This window comes from Stegostoma tigrinum, chromosome 19 (assembly GCF_030684315.1).
Source record: "Stegostoma tigrinum isolate sSteTig4 chromosome 19, sSteTig4.hap1, whole genome shotgun sequence".
Classification (NCBI taxonomy): domain Eukaryota; kingdom Metazoa; phylum Chordata; class Chondrichthyes; order Orectolobiformes; family Stegostomatidae; genus Stegostoma; species Stegostoma tigrinum.
This window is the reverse complement of record NC_081372.1, coordinates 22570906-22584780: the sequence shown is the minus strand read 5'-3', so window position 1 is coordinate 22584780 and position 13875 is coordinate 22570906. Positions and strand designations below refer to the sequence as shown.

General features: G+C 39.7%; 1 protein-coding gene across 12 annotated transcripts in view; it reads left to right on the top strand.

Annotated features, from left to right (window-relative positions):
* LOC125461522 (band 4.1-like protein 1) overlaps window positions 1–13875 on the top strand; it is a 279674-nt gene that overhangs the window by 198533 nt on the left and 67266 nt on the right. For all 12 annotated transcript variants that reach the window (XM_048550411.2, XM_048550412.2, XM_048550414.2 and 9 more), the window contains exons 4-8: window positions 1676–1780; window positions 6634–6676; window positions 8555–8630; window positions 10504–10722; window positions 13553–13640. In XM_048550411.2, the coding sequence (XP_048406368.2) occupies window positions 1676–1780; window positions 6634–6676; window positions 8555–8630; window positions 10504–10722; window positions 13553–13640 (531 nt within the window). The remainder of the gene's footprint in view (window positions 1–1675; window positions 1781–6633; window positions 6677–8554; window positions 8631–10503; window positions 10723–13552; window positions 13641–13875) is intronic.

Genomic DNA, 13875 nt, shown 5'->3' with positions numbered 1-13875 from the left:
AATTGGTTGGTGTCAGGTTGTAGAGTTCCTCATAGAATAGTCTTCAATAACATAACTGTATGATTTGAGTCTGGTATCATAGAATCCCTACAGTGTGGAAACAGGCCCTTCGGCCCAACAAGTCCACACCGAATCTCAGTGCATCCCACCCAGGTCCATCCCCTTATAACCCACATAAGCTACAATCCCTGAACACTAGGGATGATTTAGCATGGCCACCTAATCTGCACATGGAAACCCACGCAGACATGGGGAGAATGTGCAAACTCCACACAGACAGGCACACGAGGCTGGAATTGAACCTGGGTCCCTGGTGCTGTGAGGCAGCAGTGCTAACCACTGAGCCACTGTATATCTCTGAATGCTGTTCATGTTAGTTTTAATGTTTATATGTAACAACGGTGTTATAAAGAAGTCGAAAGCTGAAGACTGTACTCGACCTTGCCTTCTCGATCAGCCTACCTCAAACCCAAACTCATGGATCTGGGTGGAAAATCGCACAACAAGAGGGAGCCCTTCTACATTACGGCCTGTGGTTTTAGCTGTGGCTGTGGAGCTAAGGTGGATCTGGTGGGGGCGAGATGTCAAATTGACACTGGAACACTGGCTCCCCCAGCTTCAGGGCATCACCTCCATGGATCTATCAGGCCCATTGTATTGTTGTGCAGTCTTCTGACAGACCAGAAAATTTCAGGCAGCCTTTGATCTTTAGCCTTAAGAGAGCCATTAAATACATTAACAGCTCCCCTGCTTAAAAGCTGCCAGGTGGCAGAAAGATGCTGGCAACTGGCCTTGTGGCTGACATTGACAAATTCTGGACCCCCTTATTTGGCTCTCCACCTCCAGCAGATTTTCAAAATCCATTTTGGATAAAAGGGAAAGAACGGAAAATGAAACAAGGTACGTGTGCAATGAGACCAGAACCAGCTCAGTGCAAAAGCCTTAGCTGATTTAACCGTTAAAGAAGCAGTGGCATCTGCTTTGTGAATTAGCAGTTGCATCTTTAATTTTCAGACAATGATTGATAACCAGTGTTCAGGTATTATAACCTTTGCACGCCTCACCTGTGAAACACTGAGAAAACAAATCTCTGTGGAATGATGCAGTGTAAATATCATTAAATTGACATGAACGCTACAGCAAGGGCCGTATATCCCTTGTCTGAGCAATTAGAAATGCGTTCTGATGTGTAGAGGTTGTAAAATTCTTAACACAAACCAACTGAATAATTAGACCCTCATGCTTATGTAGTCATTGATTCATGAAAATAGTCAAATTGCCAACAGGAATTGTTTTTTTTGATATGTACCTCTCTACTAGTGCAGCAAAGTTCCTCGAACAGAGTACAATTGAATTTATTGCGTTTCTTAAGATGCAGACCCACAAGGGGTTTTCAACTTACATCCACTCATTTTATTTCAGCTTTTGGACTCTTCACAGTTTTTAAGATCCTTAATTTTGACTGTTGAAACCTAGTTCCAAGATCACAAATGTTGTGGGGTTGATTTCGCCGAAGGTTTGTGTACAAGTGGTTCTCTTTATGCAGCCTCTGAGGGGCTGGGAAACTACTATAAGGTGCTTGAGCCCTGAGATTGGACTTTAAGTGCTTAACTTCATAAACATGCATTTTATAAACGGCCATTCCATGTTTTGTCTTAATGTTGTTCTTTCATAGAAACGGGCCAAGGGACAAGTGCTTTTTGATCTGGTCTGTGAGCATCTCAACCTGCTGGAGAAGGACTACTACGGGCTGACATTTTGTGACTCTGAAAGCCAAAAGGTGAATTATGTTATTCTACTTAATGATAAATATAATTCTGCTTCTTCTGTCCTTTTCAGAGCTCCAAACCTATGTTTGAGGATTGCACACTCAGAGCAGAATTTAAGACTTGCAGTGGAGTGGGGGGTGGGAGTGTATCATCCAACAACCGGAGAACTAATGGATCCTACCAGGATACACACGTGGTCAGTCTTGGATATCCATGTGTGTGCAATGACTTCTGTCATACTGTGTTCCCTCAAAAGTTTGTTCTAATTCCAAAGCAAGAATCCTCTACTTTCTGATGTCAGGTTCAGAGTCTGATGGATTTTTGTGTACATCTCCACCAACCTGACCATGGAGAACTTCCTCTTCCATGGAATTCTCTATCAACCTCTTCTAGCTGTATCTCTGGACACTCCAATTCTGGAGTGGGGCACTGGAGCTGAAATCCATGATCCTGACCCTCCCTTAGTCTGATCTTCATCCATCACCTTCAACCTTCCCATCATCATCATCCTCAACCCACCTTTGGTTCCAAACACCACCTTGGTCCTTAGTCAATTTTCTGTCAATATAGAACTGCTCCCCCGGCACCCTGAAAGAGTCCTCGTTGACCCCCTCAATCAACTGTGATCTGCCTATTGTTAATCTTGACTTTCCTAATCTCGACATTTGATTTGCACTTTATCTTGCTTGGACTACCTTTTGGATTTAGATTGACCTTTCCTATGTTATTGACCTCTGCCCTCCATCCCCATGGTACCTCTTAGGGCAACTAAGATCCAACTTCCCCCAGGCAACTTTGATCCAATATCCGTAATATCCTTGGACAGTCATGGTTAAACTGCCTTAGACACCTGAGCTGAATGTAGCAACTCAGCCTGCTCTCTCCACTTCAAAAAAATTCTTCATAGAGGAAAAACAGCTTCTACGCGGTTCAGATCCACCATAAACTCTGCGTAAAACTGCTGTATGTGACCTTTAACCAATTGTGAATATGAATGATTGATTGTGTTTTGAATTTGCTGCTGACTTAATCACAAATGTACAAATTAATCTAGTCCTCATGTGTTTTAATGAATATATGTTATGTGCTAATACATTAGAAAGGGTCATGTTACCTAAGATGAGGAAGTATGATACACCTTTAATCCACTGCCTACTTGCTTCCCAACTTCTTTGAAAAATCATTGGAGAGCAGATGTTTTGACTCTGCCAAAATGAATTGCCCGTTTGCCTAGTTTTCTTCTCTGGAACCTCCACTAGATTCTGACCGTGAATAAAATTGTGAATCTGTGCATTGAAAATGCTGACACTGTGATCTTGTTTAGCTATGTAGCTTTAGTCCAGCGTTCTGCGTTGCACTAATTGTGTGCATTTCAACATTCAGGTGATGAATTAAAATGGTGTACAAGATCGATCTGTCACCTCCATGTAATTAGAATATGTATGGCCAGTTTTGGAGCTCAAATCAGTTCTGCCTTAATGCAGAAACGTTGTACAAATGAACTGGCATCTCTAGGTAACATGTTGCACATCCAGTTTTCAACCTTTGTCTATTTTTTTACAGGTGTGAAATTAGCAGAATGCAAGAGAAAAATTCTGTTTTGTGCAACTTTTGAACAAAAATTGTGAATATAATTAGGGTTAGATTTTTTTTGTCAATATTGTATAACGTAACTGCAGTATAATACTATTTAATTAAAGAATTGTCTATTAGAACTTGCTGTGATCCCAAAACATAATTTACGTTGGGAAAACCTCAAAGTATGGTTAGCCTTACTAAAAGTGTACAAGCCATTTGGAACCACCCTCAATTCACAAGTTTGTCGTAAGAGCGGACCAGCTCTTGAAATTTTGCAATACTGTTTATGTTTTTCGAGACTTAGTGTAATAGCAGTCATGACATCCACTGGCTCAAGGAGCAGTATGTAAGATGGACCTTATAAGCGTAGGTTATGTTTATGCATGTCTTACAAATGTGAGCTGTGTGTTCAGTCAGACAAAATACAAAGAGTTTGAGATGCTACATAACTAGATGTAACATTCGATAGTGAAAAACATTTAAGAATGGTTGACTCCAGCATTGGCAGTTCTTACTATATTTAAGAATGGTTGCTGCTTCATGAGATATGATTCCAATGGTTTATTATTTAAAAAGTGGAATAATGACCCATAACCCCAATAAATTATTAAAATGAGTATGAAAATGCAGCTTTAGCAAGAACTAATTAGCACTGATAAAACTTTGTATAAAATACCTCATTTAAGTATTGGAATATCTCAGTCCTTCTTATTCTCCCATCTCAGCATATGCCATCTAATTGTTAGTCTGAATTTAAAAACATAGAACAACCACCTTGTGCAAAAATGAAGTGAGCCTCCTAAGAACAGAATACAGTGCTACTGCCAATACAGCAGGCCGTCAGAAAGTTGATAATCAGCTACTAGGGAAGTCTGATTGATTTAATGGATATATGACAACTGACTCTAGGAAATTTGGAGAAGGAAAAGAACTGGGTCAAAAGCAAAATTTCTGGAAAAGCTCAGCAGGTCTGGCATTGTCTGTGCAGGAAAAAACAGTTAACGTTTCGGATCCGGTGACCCTTCCTCAGAACTGAGGTGGCTAGTTATGTTCTTCTAATTGAAAATCAGCAAAGCAATTTGTTATAGAGGATGTAGATCGGCAATTATCCTATTCCCTGTACATTGCAATCCTCTTGAAAGGGGCAAGCTACATGCAATTTCATTCATATTGAAATGAAATTTAATTTCTACTTTTACATCCAGGTTTGAACCTTCATTTATAGACAAAATCATCTAGATGTCTAAAATTCAAAGTGAATAATTTGTTCCCTACCTTCAGGCTTGTGCAAGTGTGGCCTTTTTGAGACACAAAGTGACTTTTTTATTCAGTTTAATTTCCCCTTCATATAAAAAATAAGCGAGCTCTACGAGAATTTTAGATAACCAGTGACATAACTGACATTATTGGGAGAATTTCTATCAATAATGCACAGTATATGGGAACAGTAATAAGTTGTGCACTTTAATATTTATATTGGAATAAAAAAAATGCAAAGCTGCATGATAACCGCAACAGCATCTTGTTTTTGATTAGATTTATAACTAATTGCCTGTGAGACAGTTTTGTGCAAATCCAGCATCTTAGGAGCACAAAAGCTGAAATTTCGGGCCTAGACCCTTCATCAGAAAAGGGGGATTTTGAAGCTTGTGGGAAGAAAAAACTTTTTATAGGTTAAACAATCCCTCTTGCGTACCTACACTGGCCCCAAACCCCACCTCTTCCTCCAATATATTGATGACTGTATCAGCACTGCCTCGTGCTCCCAAGAGGAGCTCAAACAGTTCATCCGCTTCACTATCTTCCACTCAACCTCAAGTTTTTTTTTTAAAAAATTGCAGGAACAGCAACTCCTATTCCGCTTGGGAACCCTGCAGCCCAATGGTATCAATGTGGATTTCGCAAGCTTCAAAATCTCCCCTCCCCGCCACTGCATCCCAAAACCAGCCCAGCTTGCCCCCGCCTCCCTAACCTGTTCTTCCTCTCACCTATTCCCTCCTCCCACCTCAAGCCACACCTCCATTTGCTACTTACTAATCTCATCCCGCCCCCTTGGCCTGTCCGTCCTCCCCGGACTGACCTCTGCCTACCTCCCCACCTGCACTCACATCTGCAGGCTCCATCCCCACCCCTTTAACTTGTGTGTCTCCTCTCCACCTATCTTCTCCTCTATCCATCTTCAGTCTGCCTCCCCCTCTCTCCCTATTTACTTCAGAACCCTCTCCCCATCGCCCTTTTCTGATGAATGGTCTAGGCCCGAAACGTCAGCTTTTGTGCTCCTAAGATGCTGCTTGGCCTGCTGTGTTCATCCAGCTCCACACCTTGTTATCTCGGATTCTCCAGCATCTGCAGTTCCCATTATCTTTGTGCAAATCCAAATAGGTGAGGAAAATCAGGAGTGAGAGGAGACCTACTTAAAAATAATGTTAACAAATACAGGGATTTCCTACTTGTGATTTTGTGAAATATATAATCATAAAGGTTTTGGAATATTATTTCATACATACTTCTGGTTTCTAAACAGCAAAAAATTGTACTGCTATTTTCGTGAAGTGCAAGTATAGATGTCAGGTGTCATAGTGGGCACTTTAAATTCAGAAAACTACATTTTTAAAAACGTATGCTGTTTTGTATTTTGAAAGCTTATGCGTCGAGTTCCATTAAAATGTATTTTACAAAGCCACTTATTTTTAAATCATGTTCCTCAAAACATAACTGTGTGACCTTATCAGACTTTTATTACGGCTCAGACATGCCTGTGCACTCTCGATTACATTTGTGGAAAAGAATTTGAGCGCAGATATTCCTTTTTCATCATGGTCCTGAAATGGTAACTTTTGAAGCCTTATAAAGTTTTTATAAACCTCAGTTTTAAATTTGAAGTAGAACCTTTTTGTAGTTGATGCCAAAATATTGAAAGTATTCAAGAGGTGAATAGATACAGCACTTGGAGCAAATGGGTTCAAAGGTTACGGAGACAAAGTTATTCAGTTGGACAATCAACCATGTTTGTGAACAATGCTGGAGCAGGCTTGAAGGGCTGAATGGCCTCCCCTTGCTCCTGTCGTCGTTTCTATGTTTCAGTAACAATCACAATTAAAGTTAAGGGTAATATTTATAAGTTTCCTTTATAAACTCTATCAATGGAACTGTGGCAACTTTAGGTGTTACTAACAACTGTAATTGAATGTGGATCGCAGCTAAGGTTGTCTCTTCATCATTTGAAAGTTTGAGTGCATGGAAATGTAAGTACTGTCTTTTTTACTGAAAGTTTTTATGTTTTCAGAACTGGCTAGATCCTTCAAAGGAGATAAAAAAGCAAATCCGAAGTGAGTATTTTGAGCCGCTTTCTTTGAAATGAGTATTTCCGATATGTGTTTACTCAAGCTGTAGTGAGCAATAAATTCAATATCTAATGTTTCATAGGCATGTGATCATGTGTAAAGAACTGAATTTGATACGTGATCAGTCTGATGTGAAGCAAAGCTTTTTTATTACCATGGCTCTGTCATTTTTATTTAAAATTATCTTCTTCAAAAGACTTGTCCTTCACGTGTTTGATTTTTTTTATGATTTTAAATCTGTTATTCTGTTCTAGTTTTAATGTATGTGTAAACTTCATTGTCAATTTCTTGTCACTTGTGTACATAGGTGTTGCGTTTTTCACAATGATGATTAAATTATTTATTCCTGCATGCTAAGCAAAAAACCCCACTTTTCTTTTAATGGGCAAGACTTAAATTGTTTGTGTCCATTTTGGTTAAACAAAACTACTTAGTTGTATTTATGAATTAATTTTTTGTTTTTATGAAGTTCATATAAGTTTGTCCAAATAAGTAGTATTTGTCTAGATAATGTGAAAAGATTTTAGAATCAGAGATAGTCCTCCCTATTAGCTTTCTTATTTTTAAGAGCGTAGGCATAGCTTCTCGTAAGTGTTTGCAATGTCTATGCCCTTTTCTCTGCAGATTGTGTCGAGTCTGTACAATCTTTCAAGGAGAGCTGCAGTCAAATTACTTGAGAGATTATGCTGCAAACCTTACCATTATCTGAGACTGTGTCTGAAACAAATGTATCTTCACAGTTATTGAAAAAAAATTTCAAGATTCAGTGCAGTTCTGAGAATATTTTTCCAGTATAATGGGACAAAATTGACATCATAACTTGTATAGGATTTTAGAGTCCATTAGACTGTTTTGCAAAAATTTAATCCCTAGCCCAAACCAGGATTTACATAGCTATATGGAAAAAAAGGGAAGGAGACAATTCTTGGGGAAACTGAACACAGCATATTCAACATTAGTTTTTATAATTATCGAGGAAAGGAAAATGATGTAGTTACGTGATAAAATGGTGTGGAGTTAAAAGCTTTGCAGGCAGACTGGGTTTGTTTGTCATCTTGATAATTAAATTTGCTTTTTCAACCAAGTTCTACCTTTAAAATTTACTTTGTCTTGTACTTTTAAATGTTTAATTTGTCTGAATGATCCACTGAATGTTTTTTTTTGTCTCCCATTACTATGTAATTCAGTTTTTCAATTTGTTTTAAAATCTAATTTTAAAGTAGCCTGCAAGAATAGACTATAAATTAGTTGAATATAACCAGAAATTAATTCTCTGCAGGGTATCGTGGAGAAAAGCCTTAAATAAAATTTGTGTTACTTTCTATTGTCATTTTATTGTCTTACTTTGTCAACTGCAGGAGGAGGAGAAATAGCAGAATAAAAAATGAGGTTATTACAATAAAACACCAGAATGAAACTCATTACCCTTTGTAGATTACATTGTTTCCATGATAGAACTTGGTCTGAAAGAACAGTACACTCCATTGCGGATCATTATCTTCGTTATAAATTGACACGGCCCTCCGAGATTTCAAACTAAAATCTCACACTTTCAAAATGCGCAGGGATCTACAGTTTGGGAACAAGTGATTTCCATGGCTGCTGATCCAGGTACATTGAAGTGAAAAATACTGTACGTCTGTTGACAATCCCCCACATTTTTCATGCAAGTGAATGTAATTTTAAAGTGTGAAAGTGCACCAGCTGTTCACTTGCTTTTCATCCAGCGATCCATTCATAAGATAGAAAAGCAGTATCTGATTTCTTTTCACAGTGTAGTTACAGTCAAGGCGATGAACAAAAGCTCACTTTTGAATTCTTCTCGATGCTTCCTTCTTGTTGTTCATCTTCCTTTCTCTGTAGGTGGCCCTTGGCATTTTGCGTACACAGTGAAGTTCTATCCCCCAGATCCGACCCAGCTTTCTGAAGATATCACAAGGTGAGTTAAGTAATTTTTGATTCAAGAACAAACATTTGGCCATTCCTGAATATGAATGTTCTATTTATCATTTGGCATGCATTGTGTATTTTTAAGGATGTATATTTTGATCCGGTAAATAATATCTGCAGCATTCAAAACAAAAGTGGTTCCTGGTGATTCCGAGGCAAGTAGTACAATTAGGAACCATTCCCTATCTTTCAGATCATTGTACTTTGAAAGAATGAATGTACCTTGAAGACATCAGTCAAGTCTACCCACGTGGAGCATGCCTGTTTCATGACATTGACATGATTGATGTGTAATCAGTTTTACATTGACCTGGTTTTACTAAAATTATTTTCCTTTGCAACTTACAATATAAGTTGTGAAAAATATTTTTTTTTTCTTTAAAGCAGTGGATTAGAACTGCAGCGAGATTCATGAACAGCAAAGCTAGAAAATTGGCACATTGTGAAGGGATAACCTGGACTGATCCTTTTTAATGATGGCAGCTTTTTTTCCTACACACTCCATGTAGCACATTCTAGTTCATTTGTTAGAAAACCTTGCACAAATGCTTAGAATTGATTTGATGGACACTCAGATGATGCTACAAGTTCAAAAAGGTGTAGGTGGGAAAATGTAAAGGCCTGACACCGGTCTTCAGGAGAGATTTCTTAACAAACACATTTAAAGCCAAGGGCACAATGCGCTGTGTGATAAAGCTGTTGGAGGTACAATTGTAATATCATACTTGAATAATGACTATTGACCGAAAAATCTCCCCCTTTCCAAAGGGAGGGCTTCTCAACTCTGTGTGTTTCTGTATCTGCTAGTGGAGTTGAGAAATTTAAAAATCCACGAGACCGAACCAAGTGTGAGTTGCTGTAAAGTATCACTGAAATGTAAACTCTTAACCTTTTCAGCTTTTCAGTCAAATGTTTAATCACTTGAGTGATTGGGATTCCCCCCCTTCTCCCCCCCCCCACCCCTTCTCCTCTTGCCCCCCCCCCCCCCCCCGCCACACTGTTGAACATTCTAAAACTGGCTTGTTTTGACATAAATGAAATAAAGTCTTGTAAGATAATTAAATACATTTATTAGGTATAAATAGAGAAATTTGTTTTGAACATTGATTTTCTGCCTGAATGGGTAACTTCCTTATGAAGAAGTCCTCCAGAGATTTTAGAATAGTTTCATTCTGCATATCTTCCATCAACCATTTTATAGTAAAATAAAATGGTGATACAGTTAAACGTGATTTATAGTTGTAAACTGATCAAGACATTGAACCATTTTTGTGCTTAGAAGTGCAAGAGATGCCTGTGCTGCGAAATAGAGCATTTTTCATTCAAGAATGCAGTGTTAAAATTAAACTTTTCCGGGTCAGTGTCAGGAATGAAGGTGTCTTCATCCTGCCCCAACAACGTGTCTCAGCTTGGATCTCGGAAATGGCATGGCCCTTTTGTCATGCTTGCGGGCCAAAACGCCTGTTCCTGAGCTGTACTGTCCTAATTTCCCCAGCCCCACCCTCCCCCAATCCTTTCCCGCATCCCACCACAGTTATTGATCCAAATGATCTAATAGCATCAGGTTTCCACATAATGCCTGTGCTCACTGAGCCCCGATTGCCAGGAAATAGGATGAAAGGTAATAGCTTCAATCTGGGCTGGATTTGAAAACAAGTAGCTGAAATGATGGACAATGTCTGAGTCATGCAATTTAATTGTCTCGGGGAACGTTTAATGAAATCTCTATTTATGCTTACAGGTACAATGCTATGTTCCCAGACAAATGAAATTCACTGTGCTCGAACAGACTTGGTGCAACCAAGTATCTGATGTACAGTTGTCTCACAAGTGATTGCCTCATTGGCTCTGTTCTACCTCAGGTATTACCTATGTCTGCAGCTGAGAGATGATATTATCTCCGGACGGCTACCTTGCTCTTTTGTGACACATGCTCTGTTGGGGTCGTACACAGTTCAGGCTGAGTTGGGAGATTATGATCCTGAGGAGAATGGACCTGACTACGTCAGTGAGATTCGCTTTGCCCCGAACCAGACGAAAGAACTTGAGGAAAGGGTGGTAGAACTGCATAAGACCTACAGGTAAGACACACGCTACTTGTTTCATACGCTGCCAGAGCTGTTTAGAAGTGACTTAGGTGTTTATCTGATTTATCTAATGTCTATTCCATCTAATCTATTCCCAGTTTAAATAAAGTCAGAGTACTTAAGAAACTCAGCTGGTCCAGCAGCATTTGTGGAGGAAGGAAAAGCTCCAGAGGAAAGTCATATTAGACTCGAAGTGTTAACTCTCTGCCTCTGTCTCCATGGATGCTGCCAGACCTGTTGAGTTTCTCCAGCATTCTGTTTTTATTTCAGATCCCCCAACATCCTCCGTGTTTTCCTTTCAGCCATTTTAAATAGTTGCCTATATTCACTAAGATGCTACATTGGAAGCCTCTTCCTAAGCTTCAAGCTGCATTGTTTTCAGTCAGTTGATAGTTGGAAAGTCAGTATTAGTGCATTATTTGTTATGAATAAGCTGTTTTCCTGTTCTTTTAATCAGCCAAATCTAGCAAAGCTTAGATTTTGAACACATTAAACTGTATTTTACCAGTTCTGAGGAGACAAGTAAATTGGCTGAGAAGTGAGGGATGGAGGAGAAACACAAACTAGGAGCATGAGTAGGCCATTCGCCCCTTTTGAGCCTGCTCCATCATTCTGCAGCCGATCCTCTATCTCAATGTCATAACCCCACTTTCTTCCCATATCCATTGATGCTTTTATAGTCTAGATCTGTACCCATCTCTTTCTTGAATATATTCAGAGGCTTGCGCTACACACCATTCTCTATTAGAGAATTCCACAGGTTCACTACCATTTAAGTGAAGGCACCTTTCCTCATCCCATTCAAAATAGTCCACTCCATAGCCTGAGACTGCCCCCAGTACTAGACTCCCCAACCAGGGAAAACATCCTCCCTGCATCCTCTCTTGTCACATTCCCACTACTATGCCACTTTGCCAATGGCAGAGAAAGTGGAGATTAGATCATTCACCCAGAGGTCAATTGTGCCACATGCAGCTAACGTTTCTGGTTCCATTGATGTTGTACTAGCAGTGACTACCTGACGGATCGGATTAAACCCCCATAGTTTCCACATGGGCTCTTCCTTAGAGGAGGGTGTCCTCCTATTCAGGATCTCTTTGGGCCACAGATTGAATTCATGGGTGGCCACCCCATGACAACAACAGTTAACCAAACTGCTGCCCACTTCCACATTTGCTGGGACCTACCTGACAGGCCATATGCTATTGGAACACGATTATGTTGTTGAAGGCCAACGTCCTCTTTCTCGAAGAGCTATCCCAGCTGTGACACTGTCTTCTGGTCGCTCTGCAGAGCTGTCTGATCAACTGACAGCCATAGAGGGAATCCCGATGGCAGCCAACTGGTCACCTGGCCCTCCCACCCCATGAACAGGTGGCTCTGTGTTCCTCAGATGGGTAGCCTTGGATTTCAGGCCTACTGTTGGAACACCCAGTTAGATTGAAATATGAGACATTAGGTGGGGCTTCATGTGTGCTTCATGTAAAAAAGACATGGTGTCCAACTCCGATTGGTAGACTGGGCAGAGATTTTCAGGGCTACTTAGAGCTTTCAGAAAGATGGGTGGGAGGAAAATCGTCAGGGCTGGATTGACTACCTGTTCTGCACCATCGAACCCAATGCAAATAAACTTTGTCGAGTGGATCCAGCAATTTTCCCCTCATGCCCAAAATGTAAACCACCCCACTGACTTCTGCAGAATAAGAGAAAAACAGTTGTTAGTGGTAAAAATAGTGATTTCTTAAAGCATTATTTGTTTAATCTGGCTTAACTCATTAAAGTTGTGCAAATGGTTTATCATTTGTACTTTGCTGAATAATCCTTTGTCTTGACTAAAGTCCAGCAGCAAAACCAGAAAGGGATTTTTTTGAGCCAAGCCACGCAAAAACAAGCACATGGCAGGTTTGAAATCATGGGGACAGGGGTGGGGATCTAGCCAATGCCATTCGGGTAACTAGTGCTCTTGTCAGTTTCGAATGGCACAGCTTCAGTACATAAATGGGAGATCTGTAGTATGTATAAGATCTGGATTGCCATTTTGAAAGAAAGAGCATGAGCTGTATACACTCTACCAATACAAATAAGTTGATTTCCACGCTGCTAAACCTTCAAACATGACCCTGTTGAGACTCGGCCATGTATGAAAGAGAATGCTGCCCTTCAAGATGTAACCATTCATCTCTATAAACAGAGAGACTCCTACAGTCCCCATGGGTCATGGCTAATTACAGGCAGATGTTCAGACATCTGAAGAAATATTCAGCTTAAAATCATTTTTGTGGGTTCAAAAGGAACAGAACTGTCCCACTGGCAACACAGGAATACTCCTTACTGCTAGCTCCTGGACTCATGCTTGCAGACATACCTTGATGCTATCCGGGTCAGCTTCTGGGATACCTGATTATGGTGCTGATCCAGAGCTGTCAGGCTTTAAATGAACATCTTTTCAGTGCCCGTAGCAAAACAACAATGATGTCTGATCATCTAAAATGAGCTTTCCACTGACAGTTGTGAGCACAGATATAGTTAACACTGCTGATTGGCCATTTGATAGTTCTGACCCACTTCAACTAGTTTTTGCAATCATAATTGGAGAATTGAAAATAATCTTGTAATAACTAATTAAAGGAAACAATTACCATTAAAAGGGCTGATAGTAGTGAATAACTATTGAACCCACACAGCTCAGTGTCTGCCAAGGAACCACAATCACTTAAAGACTGAAATCTTGTGAAATGCTATTCTGTTAATTATCTGATGTTTGTTTTCAGTCATTGTAATAAACAGGGACAATAAGCTCTTTGTGCATCACTGATTACTATAGGGGCATGACACCAGGAGAAGCAGAAATGAACTTTTTGGAAAATGCTAAGAAGCTGTCTATGTATGGAGTGGACTTGCATCATGCTAAGGTAATTACTAGTCTGCATTGTATCTCCACTATAGAAGTCTTTCACTTAAATAGCAGATGACGTTTGGTGTGATTTGCAGAGATTTAAAAAGATTAAGTTTTATTCTTCCTAATAATGAAATCGATTATTATTAATAGGATTGTCTCAAAGTCAAAATGTTGACATTTACTGTATTGTGTTCAATTCTGATAACTACATTACAGGAACGATGTGGAGGCTTTGGTGAGGGTGCAGA